Consider the following 18,092-nt stretch of genomic DNA (forward strand, 5'->3'; position numbering starts at 1 on the left):
TTTAACTGATTCCATCCATTCGGCCGCTGACAGCGGCTCTGAGTTTTTCCGCTGCATCCATACGACCGCTGTGAGCGAAATCCGAAACAAATGTGCACTTTTTAACACAGTTCCGACTTTTTAAGTTGTCGAAAGGAAGTAGAACTTGTAAACAAACCTGACCTCAATCTCTGAGCGCCAATATCGATCGAAACTCCGCGAAATTCTTGCAAAAATCGTTAGTTTTGTTGTCGTGATGTAGGCTAGATCTAAGGGTAAACAACACGGGGCCTGGTATAATAAAAAGGCCCTTCAAAGAAAGATATTCAACTAAATTTGTGAAATTCTTGCATAAATGTGTGCTAGGGTGATATCGCTACAATGTTGTGTTGATTCCAATGGATTATTAGGACTTGTAGAGCTGAGAAAATGCGGTAATTCGAAATTTTCGAAGAGCTGTTGCGCAATTTTTTTTTCTCATTCGTTTTTGTCTGAAGGAAAATGCAGTACAAACAGATTATAGGTCATAGTTATTGATATAAACACATTCCTCTATTTATTCCCATCAGTTAGGTATATGACAATACCTATTAGTATTAGAGTGACTTACAGCTTCACAGTAATGCATTAAATAGATGCACCCCAGGTCTAAAACTGAACAGGGAAAAATAATTATGTCTAGAGCCTGAAAAAATCATGGACGGAATCAGTTAATGTACTGAGGTCATTGTGTGAATTAATGATGTTTTGACCCCAGGCCCACCTATCTGCTTATCAAATTGCGAATCTTCCACCAGAAATCTATAAGATGGTGCTGTGGGTCTTGTTTTTTGTGGGTAGGTTTTTCTTTATCTCTACAATGTTTGGTTACAATCTTATAACATTTGGGGAAATTTCTTTATTGATTTTTCTGGTGGCTTACAAAGTTTTTAAAGTTTTGTCTATTTTGTGGAAGATCTTTAAGGACACTGCAGATTTTTCGTCTTCTTCAAGAGCAAGATCTGAAACTGACATTTCCGTTTCGTTAGCCTATTCTCTGTTGTAGATTACTCAGTAACAAATATTTTTTTAGACATCTTTCATTGTGAATCTTTCCTTAACAAGGTTGTGGGAATAACAGTCTAAACTAAATGTCACATAAAAGTCTAATTTGAACAGCTTTACAGCGTTTTGAGAAATCTTTTATTGAGAAGTTTCCTAATCAAGATTACAAGAATAACAATCTAAATCAATTAAATGTCAAATTATAACAATCTTGTTTACATTTACAGTGTTTTTGAGAAATCTTTTATGGAGAATCTTTCTTTAGCAAGATTGTAGGAATAAGTTTAAATGGTACATAACAATCAGATTTTTACAATTTTACAGCATTTAAAAAAATCTTTCTTTGTGACTGTCCTTATCAAATAAGTTGCCTCCGATATTTTGACCATTATTTGCCTGATGTGAAGACATTATGTTTTTATGTTTTCTAGAAAGCATTTGATTGTTTTACTCAATTTTTTTCTTAACCTGTGAAGGAGCTTGGTTGTGAATATTAAAAACTATTCCTTAATATCACTTTTGGTTTTTTTATTTTGTCTTTATTTGCTTCAATCCCTATGCCAGTAATGTGGCCAAAATCTGTCAAAATACAGTCGAGCCTGCCATGATGGCCAACTGTATAATACGCCCACCTGTACAAACGGCCACTTTCCATTCCCCCCCCCCCCCTTGCAATTTTTTAATATAATTTAATTACATGTATGTAAAACGGTCAGCTGTCCAACGCGGCCACCTTATTTTATCTACCCATGGTCAAATTTACCTATCTACCTGTCTTACACGGCCACTTTTCTCCTTGACAATGGGTGGCCGTTTTACACAGGTTGGACTGAACAAAGGTCTGAAAGAGTTAACTTGCCAGCGCACAGACCAAGTGGGGAAATGTTTTATCATAAATTTAAAAATATTTAAAAATTACACTTTTATTTGTCCCAGAAGGGCACTTTGGTTTACAATGGCAAACATACATACATAAATACATAATTATAAATATGTGCATACATACATACACAAATACACAATATTGCACAGATACAAAAAATTTTACAACCATACCACTGTCGGTCGCCACTGTGCAGCACCCTGTATTTAGAGCTAGGGTTGTCGTGTCTTGCTCAAGGACACACCCCACTGACCACCAATCTGATCCCTGTGTCACCGACACTTGCTTGACATTACTTGAGTCTAAACTCACTACTGACCTAGCATAATCTATCTGTTTCTGACGGATAGGCTGCCCTACACACAGACCAGCAGGGAAATGTGTAATCGATTCATAATCTGTCTGTTTCTGACCACACACAGACTACCCCCCCCACAGGGCAGTGCTACTAAAGATGGTTTACCCTACTGTAGGGTTTAGTATCTTTGATGCTATTGACTGAAGTGTCTTTAGGTCACTCCCAAAGGGGGGATATTAACATGTTCTTGTCTTATGCACAGTAGAATTGTAAATGGGCTGATTTATCAATGTCATGCTCATACTGTGCCGAAACAACATAGGGGGAACTACTGCTTTTTCTTTCCTCATCCTTGCTATCATCATTTTTCCTCTACTTTTTTTGTATGTTTGTCACTCTCTTGTCAGCTGCTATTTCCGGGATGCCTTGATAGTATAGTCAAAGCAAACTTTGTGCTGTTGAGTTGCGGCTAAAGAGGTGAGCAGAGTAAGCCTTATTCCCCATTTGGACTTCTCTGTCAACATCCAACCCTTGGCGCTCGTATGACCCTATATGCAGTTGCGAGAGCGTAAAACCTTACTAAAACAAACATAAAACACAGACCAAGTGGGGAAATGTTTCATCATAATCTATCTGTTTCAGACCAAAAGGCTGCCTTTTCACAGATCATGTATGTTTTACATGGGGAAAACGTTTTTCCTACAGACAACGAACATTTTGTGCCTTTTTAACAGTTTTGCTTTTTAGTTTCAGTGAGACTTTTACGGCATTTGCAACACAATAAGGTCATATAAGCGCCGAAGATGAGAGGTGTTACAAGGGAGTAACAAACGCAAAAAAGGAGGGGAGATAGAGAAGACTGATTTTTTATAGGACAGGAGGAGCAAACCACACCAGAGCACCGCCAAAAACTGACTTCTATGTCGACATCCAACCCTTGGTGCTCGTATGACCTATGCAGTTGCGAGCGTGTAAACCCTTACTAAGACAAACATAAAACACTGACCAGGTGCGGATATTAACAGTCTTTGTGCCCATTGGAAACTCGGCCTCAGGAGATGACACACAACTGGAAAAATCAGAGAGCACACACACACTTTCTCCATCTCTCTCTCCCCCCTGTCTTGGTGTGTCCATCGATCTAACTGGGCATACAATACAGAACGCTGTCTGTTGCATGATGTGTGGGCGTAAAAACCACTGCAATACAAAGTTATAAATATATAGGATATATAGGAGACTTTTGCTGCACTGTGTTACCTTGTTTCTCAGATATTGACTGAAAAATTCCATTCCAATCTGTCCGTTTCCGTGGTCTTTGGGCAGGCAACCTAAAGTTTCATTGGCCTGAAAGAGTTAAGCCTCATTTTCCTGGGTTCTTTAGGTTAGTTTTTACTAACGTTTTACAGCATGTGCATCACAATAAGGTCATATAAGTGCCAAAGATTACAGGAGTTACAAGAAAGAGACAAACACAAAAAAGATGGAGGAGAGATCAGGACGGCAGATTTTGATAAGAAAGAAGGAGCAAACTACACCAGAGCACCCGCCAACCACCTGCTTCCTAGGCTTTTGTTTTGTTTTTTTAGTAAAAGTTTTACGAGGCTTGCAACACAATAAGGTCATATAAGTGCTGAAAATTTCAGGTGTTACAAAAGTGTAACAAACACAAAAAAAGGAGGAGAGATCAGAACGACAGATATTTGATTGGAAAGAAGGAGCAAACACACCAGAGCACCTACAAACCTACCATTTCCTGGGCTTTAAAGGAAAACATTTTTTTACAAATTGAAACAGAAGACTACTGTCATCAATATATTTTTTATTGAACTCATTTACTTCCCGTCAAGTCATAAAAATTTAAGAAATCAAAAGCTGATGATGGTGATACTGGTGATGATGATGATCATGAATCCAACAAAATCAAAGACAGCTATCATCATCATGTTGGTAATGCTCAACAAATTAATGAACGGATGACTGCACAGATCACCAGACACAATTCCATTTTGTCTGAGTCAAAACCAACCAGAAAACACAGAACCAGAAAAGGGTAAAAGTAAAGTTTAGCACCCCTCTCACCCCAGATTTACGCACCATTAAGTCACACAGATTCTGAAATGCGGGGGGGGTTTCTATACATTTCTTTACCCAGAAATGTTTAATTTGTGGCAATAACAATGTGAAAGATCATGCTGAAATACATCAAAACTTTATTTATTGTGAACAAAAACCTTTCATTGCAGGTAAACACAACGAAACATGGTATGATTGCGATTGTTTAAAGCCCCAAATGACACAATTTACATCAATTAGGAGATGGGCTGCTACGATCCTGCCTGTCAGGGCCGATCCGGGCTGAGTGCGATACAAACACATCCCAGCAGACACATAAATCACAGTAACACAACATGGTTTGAACAATACTGAGAACAAAAATATATACAAATCATCATTAAGAGCACATTGTCTCACACAATTCACCATCAAGAGCTCTTTTTTTTTCAACTCAGGCTATGAATCGAAATTAGTTTTCCAATCCACATCTACTGGAAGTAAATTATATTCAAGGACTAACATTGGATTGACAGATGCGTGTTGTGTAAGCACAGGTGGTGTGCTACACGCTCATACACACAGATATTCTTACACAAGACTCCCATTCAAGATGCATTCACATAGACTTGCATATAAAGAATACCAAATATACACACAGACATGGCTATATTCCTTACATAAATTCACATACAAAATGCAGACACAAACATGCACACACATACATACACACACTCTCACATATGCACACACCCAACCACACACAAACACCAACATCAGCTGCTCATGTATATCCTCAGGTCCCGCTAACAAACCAGAGCGAAGAAACGTCCAGTCCAGCCGATGCTCACAAAGGACTTAAAACCGAAGGTGAGGCTTGAACTTCAACATGTACCTGAGGACATAGACAAAATATTCGTTTTGTTTATGGAGGTAAAGAAAAAATCCATCAGCTCAAGTCTTATAGAGCTGGAAAAAAGCAAGACAGACAGGACAGAGGGAAAGAAGAGATGTTGGACTTGCCACTGGTGCCCTCTACCATCTACAGAACAAAACCTTGATTTGTTGTTCATTTGAGAAACAATTGAAACAGCACCAGCACCCGCCATCTCAAGGGAACTTTTATTTTAAAAACAAAAAAAGCAACAAAAAAACCTCTACAAATCAACAACATCAGTTTAGTAAGAGTAAGAGTTTTACAGCACTTGCAACAAAATAAAGTCATATAAGTGCCAAAGATTATAATTTTTATTAATTGAGTAACAAACGCAAAACAGAAGGTTTAGTTTTAGTTTTAGTAGAGGTTTTACAGCGCTTGCAACTGCATAAGGTCATATGAGCGCCAGAAGATTAGAGGTGTTACAAGAGAGTAACAAACATAAAAAAGAAGGGGAGATAAGGACGACAGATGTTGGATAGGAAAGAACAAGCAAACCACACCAGAACACCCGCCAACCACCCACACAGAAGGAGGAGAGATCAGGATGATAGATGTTTCATAAGAAAGAAGGAGCAAACCACACCACAGCACTGGCACAACATCACTACCAACAACAAAATACATATATATATGCTAAATCAGCAAAAACAACGACGACACCACAACCACCACCATGTAGTGGTTCCCAAAACTGCTGTCATTTGACCCTGTCACAACACCAAAAACAATTTTTCGTTTTAATAAGTGTTTTACGGCACTTGCAACGCTATAAGGTCATATAAGTGCCGAAGATTAGAGGTGTTACAAGAGAGCAACAAACACCAAACAAAAGGAGGGGAGATAAAGACGATAGATGTTGGATAGGAAAGAAGAAGAAAACCACACCAGAGCACCCGCCAACCAACCACACAAAAACAATAACAAGACCAATTACAACTACACCTGTAACATTACCACCACCACCAACATCACTACCACTACTACTAAAGACAACATAACCACCACCACCACAAACATTACTATCACCACTATAGACAACATCACTAGTACGATCAAAGACAACATTACCACCACCACCACTACAACCACTAGCACCACAAAAGAAAACATTACCACCAATATAAACATCACTACCACCACTAGCACCACAAAAGACAAAATTACCACCATCAGCACACACTTATGCAAATGTTCCCAACACTGCAGTAATGTGGTCCGTGGGAATCACAACATTACCACCATCACCACCACCACTACCACCACCAAAGACTACATTACCGCCACCACCACTTCCACAAACATCTCTACCACCACAAAAGACAACGTAAATACATTACCACCATCAGCACACACTTATGGAAATGTCCCCAACACTGCTGTAATGTGGTCCGTGGTCATCACAACACTACCACCACCACCACCACCATTAACAAAAACACCACCACCATTAACAAAAACACAACCACAACCACCAACAACAACAAAAACTAGCACAAAGTACTTGTCCAGATGTTCTCACTACTGCTGCAATGTGGCCATCACAACACTACCACCACCAATAACAGCAACAACGCCACCACCACCAATAACAACAACTTAGCACAACATACTTGTCCAGATATTCCCAGCACTGCTGTAACGCTTTCATCACAACATCACTATCACCAATAACAACACAAACAATACCACCACCACCACCAACAACAAAAACTGGCACAACGTACTTGTCCAGATGTTCCCAGAACTGCTGTAGCGTCGCACGGTCCAGATGTCTTCTGTGTCTGTCCAGGCTCATCACATGCACTGACCACTTCTTCACATTACCGTCCAGGGGCAGCTCTGTCCACTTGAGATGGAAGGCTTTGACTGGACGGAAGAGGAAAATCAAATACTGTACATTAAAAAATCATTAAACTAAAAAAAAAAATCTCCCGTTTTCTTTAAACACAAGGAAGACTTATGATTCAAAATACTCCATTTTCTCTCACACAAGAAAAATATATCACTAAAAAAAAAATCCACTTCAGACAAATACGTATACAAAACGTCAAACTAAACAACAGTCAGCATCATGTAGAAGTCTCATACTAGACAAAGCGAAAATAAACCAAACGTAAAGAAAAAAAGCTAACTCTAAATCGTCCATTTTGGGGGTTTGTTTTAGTAAAAATTTTACTGCACTTGCAACACAATTAGATCATACAAATACACAAGATTAGAGGTGTTAACAAACACATAAAAGGAGAACAGATATGGACAATAGATGTTTGATAGGAAAAAAGGAGCAAACCACACTATAGCAGTGGGTGGTTGGTGGGTGCTCTGGCGTGATTTGCTTCTTCTTTCCGATCAAACATCTATCATCCTTATCTCCCCTTCTTCTTTTTTATGTTTGTTACTCTCTTGTAGCACCTCTAATCTCCTGGCGATCATATGACCTTATCCAGTTGCGAGCGCCGTAAAACCTCTACTAAAACTAAAACACTATAGCCCTCCACCAACCACCCGCGTCCATTTTTCATATTAGTTTGAATAGTTTGAGAAAAGTGAAGTACGTTGACATTCAAAGCAAGGAAAAAGGCAAGACCAACAAGCAGAATGTCGGGGGACTTTCTTTTAAAATGCAAAAAAAAAATTCATTATATTGAACTTTTAAAGATGAAGTTTAGTTTAGAAAATTTTGACGAGGTTCCCCGATCCTCAATCACTTATTTGTGTTGGTTCATTAATTTTGCACTTTTAGAATCATCCTAAAGCATCACGGCAAGGGTGATCAGCCAGGGTTCAGTGAGATGAAAGAAACAACCTTGCCCAATTCACACAGGAAACTATGAGGGTCAACTACCACGAAGGAACACACTATTTTGACAATTTTTTTTTTTTCTTTCAGAAATGTGTTCACTGACCTTTTTATGAGAAACGACGATGTGAAATTTGGCGCGTAAAAGGATCTGAAATCTGTTAATCTTTTGAAGTGATACACAGAAAATGTCAAAAAACACAAACTGAAACTGGATCATCACTTACTCTTGGAGAATATTTCCACAGGGTTTCCGTTCCAAGGCCAGCCCTTGAACTGCCAGGCGGGTCCCTGCACAAACACGGCCACTACACGGTCCCTGCACAGGATCACACACAGAGGGAACACAAATTACACATTGTGGGGAAAAAAAGCAAAAGCAAATTCTTGTACAATAAAATTTAATCACTCTTTTTATCCATGCTGGGAATTTAATTAACGATGGCATAAATAATTAATTAAATAAATAAATGAACAAATAAATATTTTTTTTAAAAACAACTTGCTTGAACAGCCACATGCCAAGGCAATCACCTATTCAAGGGCACATGCCAAAGGCCATTATAACTAATGAATACAAAGAAGATGAAGAGAAAAGGGCAACAGGGAGAAAGAAAAGACCAAAGGCGTAATTATGTGTACTCCTCAGAACCACAGCTCTCTCTCAAATAAACTAGAATTTAATACACTTGTGTCCCTAAGAAAGAGAAGTGCCAAGTTTGAGTTTTCAAAGAATAAGAGGAGCACGAGGAGGAGGAGGAGGAGGAGGAGGAGGAGGAGGAGAAAAAAAAGAAGAAGAAGAAGAAGAAGAAGAAGAAGAAGAAGAAGAAGAAGAAGAAGAAAGGGAGGAGGAGGAAAAAAAAAAATCAACAACAAAAACAAGAGACAGTACCAGTCATCTGACGTGAGCTTGAGAGGGTTGTCTATGATGCGGTAGGGCACCGTCTGGCCCGCCTCCTTGCGGCGATGGATGAGAACTTCATTGTCTCTCTTGGCCCCCGCCGCCTTCTTGTCCTCCGTGCTCACAAATCTGAAACAGCAACAGTGGTGGGACATTAGCAAACAGGGATATTAATAATGGCGGGACATTAGCAAACAGGGATATTAATAATGGCGGGACATTAGCAAACAGGGAGATCAACAGTGGTGGGACATTAGCAAACAGGGATATCAACAGTGGTGGGACATTAGTGAACAGGGACATCAACAGTGGTGGGACATTAGCAAACAGGGACATCAACAGGGACATTAGTAGATAGGGGCATCAATAATTGCGGGACAATAGCAGACAGGGACATCAATAATGGTGGGACATTAGCACACAGGGGCATCAACAATGGTGAGATATTCGCGCAGAACATTCAGTTCTAATAGTAAAAGTTTTATGGCACTTCCAACACAATAAGGGCAAAAGATTAGAGGTGTTACAAGAGAGCAAAAAAACATGAAAAAGGAGGAGAGATAAGGAAAATAAACGTTTCATAGGAAAGAAGTAGCAAACCACACCAGAGCACCCTCTAACCACCCAAATATCAACAATGGTGGGACATTAGCGCAGTATGCTCATCAACAGTAGTGAGACATTAGCTCATTATAGACAGGGACTTTTATTGCGGTGGGACATTAGCAGACAGGGACATCAACAGTGGTAAAAAAAAATCAATAGCGACTTTCTTACTTAAGATCCTGCAACACATCCTTTGCATTCAGCATCGTGACCAGCGACGTAGACGCCGCGGGGATGATGATGATGGGAGTCCGTGAACCTACAGACAGGTAAAACAAATATCTTACTGACAATAACAATAACTGATCATTTACATGTATAACACATTTCCCACTGTGACTGCTCAATGCACTTAAAAGGCAAATATTACACCAGCAAACACAGTGTATCATCAATAGCAACAATACATGTACAAACAAAGTCTTTCTCCCCCTACTTTCTCACTCCCATATATATATACATGCACTCACAAACATGTGCATACAGATATCCTTCGATGAACTTCTGAACTGCCCTCACAAACAAAAAATTTGTTTTAGCAACTGTTGAGCCTAAACCACAGAAAGAGTTGAGTGGGTTGGGTTTTTTCTTCAACTAGAAAAAAAACCCAAAAAAACCCAAAACACCCAAGAAAAGTGAACAAGCTAACAGCGTTACCTTTCTTCATGTTGGGCGGCGGCCTGGCCTGTGAGATGGGCCGCGTGGCCGTCTGCTGCACGGGGGCGGGTTGCGGGACTGGCTGTGGCGTGGGCTGGGGCATCTTGCGGGCCTGGGCGCCCTCTGTGAGCGACTTGAGCGTCATACCGTGGAAAGTGCCCATTGTGTTGATATTGAAGCCATCAGTGTCGGGGGCTGAGGACGGAGAGGGAAGTTGGTGAAATGATCAGGGAGGATGTGGGGTTGGTGAAATAATCAACAGAGGAAGGGAGGACGCGGGAGAGGGAAGTTGGTGAATAATGTAAGTCAAATAAAGGGGGTTGTGGAGGAGAGAGAGAAAGAGAGAGAGAGAGAGAGAGAGAGAGAGAGAGAGAGAGAGAGACAGACAGACAGACAGACAGACAGACAGACAGACAGACAGAGAGGAGAGAAAGAGCAAATGCAAAAGAGAAAAGAGTTATTCATGATCTTCATGTAATTCCCATGAGTCATTCATAGAATCTCTCACCTCCTTTTCCCTTGTACCTCTCCTGATCGTATCTGTTGTAGCTGCTGATCACCTGAGGCTGCCTTGGCTGGGACTGGAACAGAACAAACCTTTTCCTCACCAAAATGTATCTATCACCGGAAATGACAGGCAGAGAAATCATATTCCCTTCATACAAGCAGGGATCACCACTTAAACCTTTAGAAACTACCCCACATCTATTTCATCTACAGTATAAATGCTATTTAAACCTTAAAGGCCCCCCCCCCCCCTGACCAATTCCCAATTATTCTATCAACAATCTAAGCTACTTATTCCTTTGCAGCTTTGAAGGAGTCTCCCCCCCCCCCCTACAAGCTAATCAATCAACAATCTAAACAAATCCAATAATTAAAATTTTGAGATCAAACTCCCTCACTACACCTACAAAATCTGTACATAAAACATAAAAGATCCTGTGCATTGACTACTAGATATTTACACCACTGTATCCTAAGGCGTGACTTCAGCACACCGAAGGGTAAAGATAATCATATTGAGACGTGCACTCCAGTCATCACGTTTAAAGTACTGACACTGTGGTGTGCGCTTTTATGGACGAAAGTAGTCACACTTCAGCAGACATGTGCTCATGTTCATTCCGTTAAGGCACTAAAGACCAAAATCCTCATGCTGCTAATCTTTAACATCTCTAAAAAATAAGGGGGAAAAATTACTTCCGCCAGAAGACTAATCTTCTTCTTCATTTCCAAGTGCCAGATGCTGAAACTGACATTGCAAATCCTTTCTTTCTACTGGTAAATCGGTTAAAACAAATAATAATAATAATAATAATAATAATGTAGATCATTTCTATAGCGCCCACTCCCATTTGAACACAGCTCTAAGCGCTTTACATAAATGCATGTACGAACAATATTCGCGCATGCACACATACACACACACACACACGAGACACACACTCACGTACACATTAAACAATAAACAAGACATGTAGACACGACTCACCACAGATGCTGTGATAGGGTTCTGTGAGCTGCCGTGAGAGCGCTGAGAGCCTTCCTCGCGGGCTTTGATAGACTGGAGGATGCTGAAGATGTTCTTAGCAAATTGCTAGACAAAGGGGAAGGAGAGAAGGGGAAGAACAATTTAGGTTAGTCGGATGGATAGTATAACATTGACACAATAATACCAGCTTTTAAGTGCATGGACACACAAACACAAACAACAGAGGAAAACTCCTCTGAAATGGAAAGAGTAAGCACTTATTTCCACCAACAACAAAAAAAGGGAGAAAAAAAAATTACCTGGATTTTTTTGAACTAAGAAAGAAAGAACATACTTCTTCAATATTCCCAACCCCGCCTTCAACCTATAACATTTACGATTCACCGGTCTAGAACAATTGTGGAAACCGTTCTAACATGGAAAGAGTTTGAATTTTTTATAAAAATAATTAATTTTTAAAGAAAAAGAAAGGATGAAAGTAAAATAAAACAGAGTCAAGAACAGAAAAGAAAGCACATACTTTCCCAACACTCTGCAGCACTGTGGTCCTTGTCCTCCATAATCTCTCTCTGCTGACAATGTCCCGAGTCACGTCCACCTCTGCGTCCACAAATGTCCTCTGTTCCATGGTGCCAGCCTGAAGGTCATCGTCCCCCTTGATTTTGGTACGCCTCAAGGCCAAAATCTTGGCCTTCAAAGCTGCGATTTTCTCCATGGGCATGGCTTCATGCAGGGAAGACGTTCTAAAGTACAAGAAAAAACCACAATATCTTAGCACATGTCAACTTTTGTTTCATTTCATGAGAACTTTAAAAAAAATATTCACGAACAAATGAAAATTTCAGCTCAAACTAATTTTTTCAAAATAACTATATCAACTAACCTTTTGGATTTATTTGAAAACAAAAGAACATCTTTGAACGAGTTTAATTTCTAAAAAGGATTCAAAGGTAACTTTATTCAATGCCTCGATAAAATGACCTTGCTTGCTAGTGTGAAGAGAAGTACATCAACACAAACATAGTCATCTATGGCTGGGAAAAAGCAAGGCGAACAGACAAACAGAAAATTATGAACTACAAATAGTGCTCTCCAACCACTCACAGTGGAAGGATCGACAATACAACCACTACAACTATAAAAACAATGACAAAAATTATAACAAAGTGGAAGCTGATGCTATAAATCTCAAGCAGAGGGATCGTACCCCGGTAAGGGAAGCACAGAAGACTCGCGGCCTCCGTCAATCTTGTTGATCCAGTTCAACTTGTCCATTTGGACTTGCGGGTCCTGTGTGTGTGGTGGTGGTGGTGAGGGGGGGGAGAAAATAATGAATAATCAAGACATACAAAAATAACACACTGTCTTGCATGCACATAGCAAAATCGACGGTACAGAGAAATCATTCCACTATGTTCAAATTTCAGGATATATCAAGGGATATTAACAAAGTTAAAAGGGTAAAACAGGGTAAAAGTTTACACAAATAGGCCTCCTATGCCTCATCAACTTGCGTGTTGGGTCCATTGTCACTTAAATGTTTTGCAAATTAATTTCTTATCCACCTCTGCCAGGATCAGCTGTTTTTCCTTGCCTGAGAAGTCTGGCAGCAAACACATAAAAGAGGGCTTAAGTGAAAAGTCAATTTCTCATTAGCATTGCGAATGAGTCAATAGTAATATAATTACAACAGTGAAAGAATTATAATGAATAACATGTAAGTCAAATTGACATAGCCTGTCAGCAAAGCTTTTATTAAAGTAAAAAAAAATAATAGTCAACACAACAAAAAAAGCACACATACCAAATGAACAACCACAAAAAAGCCCACTAACCTCCAATCTTGGCTTCTTTTTCTCACTTTCACCCCCAGCATCTTCAGCAGTTCTTTTGACTGGAAATAAAGAAAGAAGGAACAATATAAGCAACATTGTCGTGGTTTACACATAGTAAAAAGTGAATCGGCCGTCACTTTAAGAGGCCACATTACATCATACACTGACCAGGACTTAACTAGTTCAGACCACACCAAAGTGATCTCATTAACTGCTGGAATTCAGATCAGGCACTTGAAGAAGAACGAGTGCATATAAGAAAGTGGAGTGACAACCCATACATGATGGAAAAAGCAACAGCATCCACAACAAACATTTCTGTTGTGTTCAGTTATTATTTTAAAAAATAAACACCAACCCCCCCCAAACCACTTACTTTGTGTGGGTCTCTGTGAGATTTCAAGGGGAGCACTTTTGTCGATGCTGCTCGCTGTGGCCGTCTCTCCATTCAGGTAAGCCAACAAATCTTTCCGGTCTGGACGACGAACCACGCTGATGTCTGCAGCCTGAAGGAACAGCACAAACATGCACCATGAATTTAGTATTGAAACATGCTCATTTACACCAATGATTAAAGTTGAGCACAGCCCACCATTTTAATATACTTAACCTACATTTACAGCAATTCAATTGAATATATTGTAGCTGGGTTCTAGTTTTCGTCAAGTCAGCATCATAAATATCACATTACTCCAGGATTATGTTACAGAAAAGTCAAAAGAATTAGAAGGAGCAGACCATTCAAAAGCTTTAATAAAAACCCTCAGCTTGCCAACCCCTCCTTTAACTTCAAAATTATATACAGTCGAACCTGTGTAAGACGGCCACCCATTGTCAAGGAGAAAAGTGGCCGTATAAGACAGGTGGCTGTCTTAGGCAGAACTGATCAAGATGAAGAAAACAAGCCATTCCTTTCTGAGGTCCCAACCTAAGGTAGTCGCATTTTAGTTGTTGTTGTACGAAATGTGTCAGACAAGGAGGACCGAGTGCTATGGTAAAACAAACACATGGGGTCGCCACCACTCAAAGAACGAGCGACACTTCTGTCACAAGTTCATGTTGATGTCCATTGCTACTTTGTTACAGACTGGGTAAACAGTGACCACTCATCTCACTTACGATTTGTGTACGAGTTCTGGGCGGGGCTTATGGGTTATGAGGGATCACACGCTTACCTCACCAGCAGCTGAAAATTTGTTACCTATTGGTCGTGGGTGGTTGGCGGGTGCTCTGGTGTGGTTTGCTCCTTCTTTCCTATCGAACATCTATCATCCTTATCTCCCCTTCTTCTTTTTTGTGTTTGTTACTCTCTTGTAACACCTCTAATCTTCTGGCAGTCATATGACCTTATGCAGTTGCGAGCACCGTAAAACCTCTACTAAAACTAAACTACTTATTGGTCAACAGTGGGAGGGGCCTATGCAACATGATCGGTTGGAGGGACTACCTAACAACAAACAGATGATTGGATTATGACGGCTCGCCCACAACACCAGGGGCCAATGCACAATTTATGACAAAACGTAATGGAGTCACTAAGGTGGCCGTTTAAGACAGGTGTTATTACTTGGAGTTATAGGGGCTGTGTGTTAAAATATGGTGGCCGCGGCCGCGTTGGACAGGTGCCCGTTTTACACAGTTAAATAGAAAAAACGCAAGGGGGGAAATGGAAAGTGGTCGTTTGTACAGGTGGCTGTCTTATATAGAGGTGGCCGTCAGGGCAGGTTCGACTGTAATTAATATCATTTAGTTGTTTGGACAATAAATACTTACGACAGCTTCTCGGACATAGAGAGGATGCTGCAACTGGACATTGCGAAGAAGGAAAAGAATTGAGTCTAAAGTGTAGTACTCCTTTGCCACACCGTCTTTGCCAGTCCTGAAAACAAAAGTTCAGCTGTTATCTACAGGACTAACTACATTCATACATGATCATGATGACAATGATGCTAACAAAACAACCTTACCTTTCTACTGCTACTCCTTGGCTCCTTCTTATTGCTGTCTTTCAGCAACACCCTGATCTTATGGTAGGTAAGATCTACACGTAACCTTCTCAGGGTGAAAAATCTCTAAGGTCCCGTACAAGTTACACATATTAGAGAACCCTTGGCACTCCAAAATTGATAAGAGTAGGCTTCGGCCGCAATCCACACAAAACTTAAAATATCCTACCCACTGAAAATGTTTAATGTGTCCCGTGTGCTCATATATGACCTTATCGAGCGCCATAAAACACTTACCACAAAATTAATTTTTTTAAAGTATTAGAAGTAGAAGAGAAAATTAAATGAAATCCTACACAAGTTTGATATTGAGAGTACATTTCCATTACATAACTTTCTACAAAAGCTTCTAGACTTGAATTAAAAAATTTTAAATAACAAGACTGATTTATTCACACAACACAGCCTTCAATAATCATAACCGAATTAGGAACCATGACTTGGCTTTTACTACCATGATGAGGAAATAAACATTGGTAAAGATATATTAAGGCTACTAAGTGTTTTGTATTTGTAGGGGTAGCAAAAATGTTCCAATCAAACTCGAAGCACATTTTAACCCTCGTCCTACGGGGGGACGGGTTTATGTCGCCCGATGAGCCTATTTCGGCACCTCGCCTGCGTTCTGGTCCCTCGTCAGTCTGGCCCCTGGCTCAGCGCACGTGCGCCGAGCATTATAATCTCTCGTTCAATGCAGGTCCCGCGTCGGATCCACATTCACGCAGCTCAAGTGTATGTGTGTCAGCCTGCTTGAGTTTGTGTGCATTTTGGCCTTCTTCTAGAACCGCCTGCGTTGGTTCGTAACCGAGGCATACATCTCATTCAAAACACGCCAAGTTGGTAGCTCTAGATGTTCGTTCTAATGAAATTATAGATCAAATTGACCCAATTTTTCTTTACAAAATCTTTCAAATGAGCTTGATTTTGTATGAAATGGTGCTACCTGATAAAAAATAAGTTTGTTTGATAATTTTGAATACCATTGTGCAGGTACAAAGAACAATTTGAGTGCAAAACATTCGGAAATTGAACAATATTATCCCCTTTCGAACCCCAGGTCATTCATAACAATAAGAGCGTCTAGAAAGGTTATTCGAATGGGCGTAACTACTCATAATGTCTTATCAGCTTATGAGAAGGGGTTATTTCATGTGTTAGTAGTAACACTTTATCAATAGAAAGGAAAGCTATGAAAGATAGAGCGTTATTTTCATCATCGATTAACACACTCCCACGGTATTCATGGGAAAAACACACATTTCCAGGCATGCGCACAGTACACCAACAGTACACACTGAGTGACCCCAGCGGCCTGCCCGGAACGTCCGACGTAAGCGGTTGCTGATAAGATTCATATCTCAGCACAGATGCAGGACAAGAGTTAATCTGCTTCCTGCACATTTAATGTATTTCTTTCCCTCTGCCTCAATGGCTCAATTTTGTTTGGATTTTTTTTTCTCAGTCCTTTGAAATGTGAGTGCCATCAATATAAGTTGCCATAAAAATAACTAGAAATCTAGATATCTCTAGATCTAGATTCTAGGTCCTATTGTTATTGTAGTTGTACTGTGACCTACACTCTCACTCAGTACACAGGCTGACTCAGCTGAGCCTCTCTGGGTCTAACCTAGAATCTATGCCCCTCATTGCCCTCAAGTTCAAGGTGAGGTAAGGAGAAGAGCACGAAAAGAGACCTGAAGACAGATCGGCGCTTTTTCGGTAGTTCCCACCCCGCAATTTTATTCACGGGTTTGAGCCACAAGAGTAGGGGGGTTTCAGGGGGGCATGCCCCCCTGAATTTTACCATAATTTAATGTTTTGCAGTTGTTAGGTTTGATATCTTAGCTCACCGCGAATCAAACGTATAGATCTAGATCTAGATCTAGATGTAGGTCAGGCTCAAATAAGGGGGGTGGGAACTACCGAAAAAGCACCGACAGATCATACTACAATTATAAGCCTACAACTCAAGACTCAAGGACATACACTTTATTAAGTTAATGTCTTTTTTACTAGATCTATATAGATCTGGATTCTACTCTTTACTGACACCTACAACTTACACCATTTAGTGATTTATACAGAATACACCCAAAATACAGGCACAGGTCATTTCTTCACTCATTCAAAACCGAAGCTGATGCTGCATTAGAAAAGGCTATATTTTCCTTTTATTTGTGTCTATCCAGTACTCTACATTTGACTGATCTATCACATCTGACTGTTCAATTCCGTTGGAGTCTCAGTAAACAGGAAAATACTTTTTCAAAGTCAAAGTCAACATTCGAGAAAGTCGGCGGTGTGTTTAGTTTGGGGCCAGTCAAACATTATCGATAATAGGTGTTGCAAGATCGCAATTACTTTGACAGCTCTGGTGTACTTACCCCCACATGACATAATTTGTCTTGGCATTTTTCGGCCAAGCAAATTCGCCGAATATGATCTGATCATCTTTCTCGACGATCTCCTTACTGTTGGTGTTGTACTGACGGAGAATACTAAGCACATCCGCCATCTCTGTACTCTCAGTTTACCTTGGGTTGCAGCAAACTGCGCAAACGGCAAACACTGAGGGGGGTTGGCTAAAAATTAA

General features: G+C 40.2%; 1 protein-coding gene across 1 annotated transcript; it reads right to left on the bottom strand.

Moving 5' to 3' along the window:
• Positions 1 to 4,009: 4,009 nt before the first annotated feature.
• On the bottom strand, positions 4,010 to 18,056 carry LOC101848850 (parafibromin). The gene is made up of 14 exons (XM_005088782.2): positions 17,884 to 18,056; positions 15,267 to 15,372; positions 13,870 to 13,999; positions 13,494 to 13,552; positions 12,866 to 12,948; positions 12,179 to 12,401; positions 11,659 to 11,763; positions 10,672 to 10,744; positions 10,164 to 10,358; positions 9,678 to 9,765; positions 8,892 to 9,029; positions 8,227 to 8,318; positions 6,924 to 7,065; positions 4,010 to 5,154 (listed from the first exon to the last, which is right to left on the bottom strand). Exons 1-14 carry the CDS (start codon positions 18,012 to 18,014, stop codon positions 5,118 to 5,120), a joined length of 1,602 nt encoding a protein of 533 aa, XP_005088839.1. The 5' UTR covers positions 18,015 to 18,056; the 3' UTR covers positions 4,010 to 5,117.
• Positions 18,057 to 18,092: the final 36 nt, after the last annotated feature.

Source organism: Aplysia californica, unplaced genomic scaffold (genome assembly GCF_000002075.1).
Source record: "Aplysia californica isolate F4 #8 unplaced genomic scaffold, AplCal3.0 scaffold00001, whole genome shotgun sequence".
In the NCBI taxonomy this organism is placed as follows: Eukaryota; Metazoa; Mollusca; class Gastropoda; order Aplysiida; family Aplysiidae; genus Aplysia; species Aplysia californica.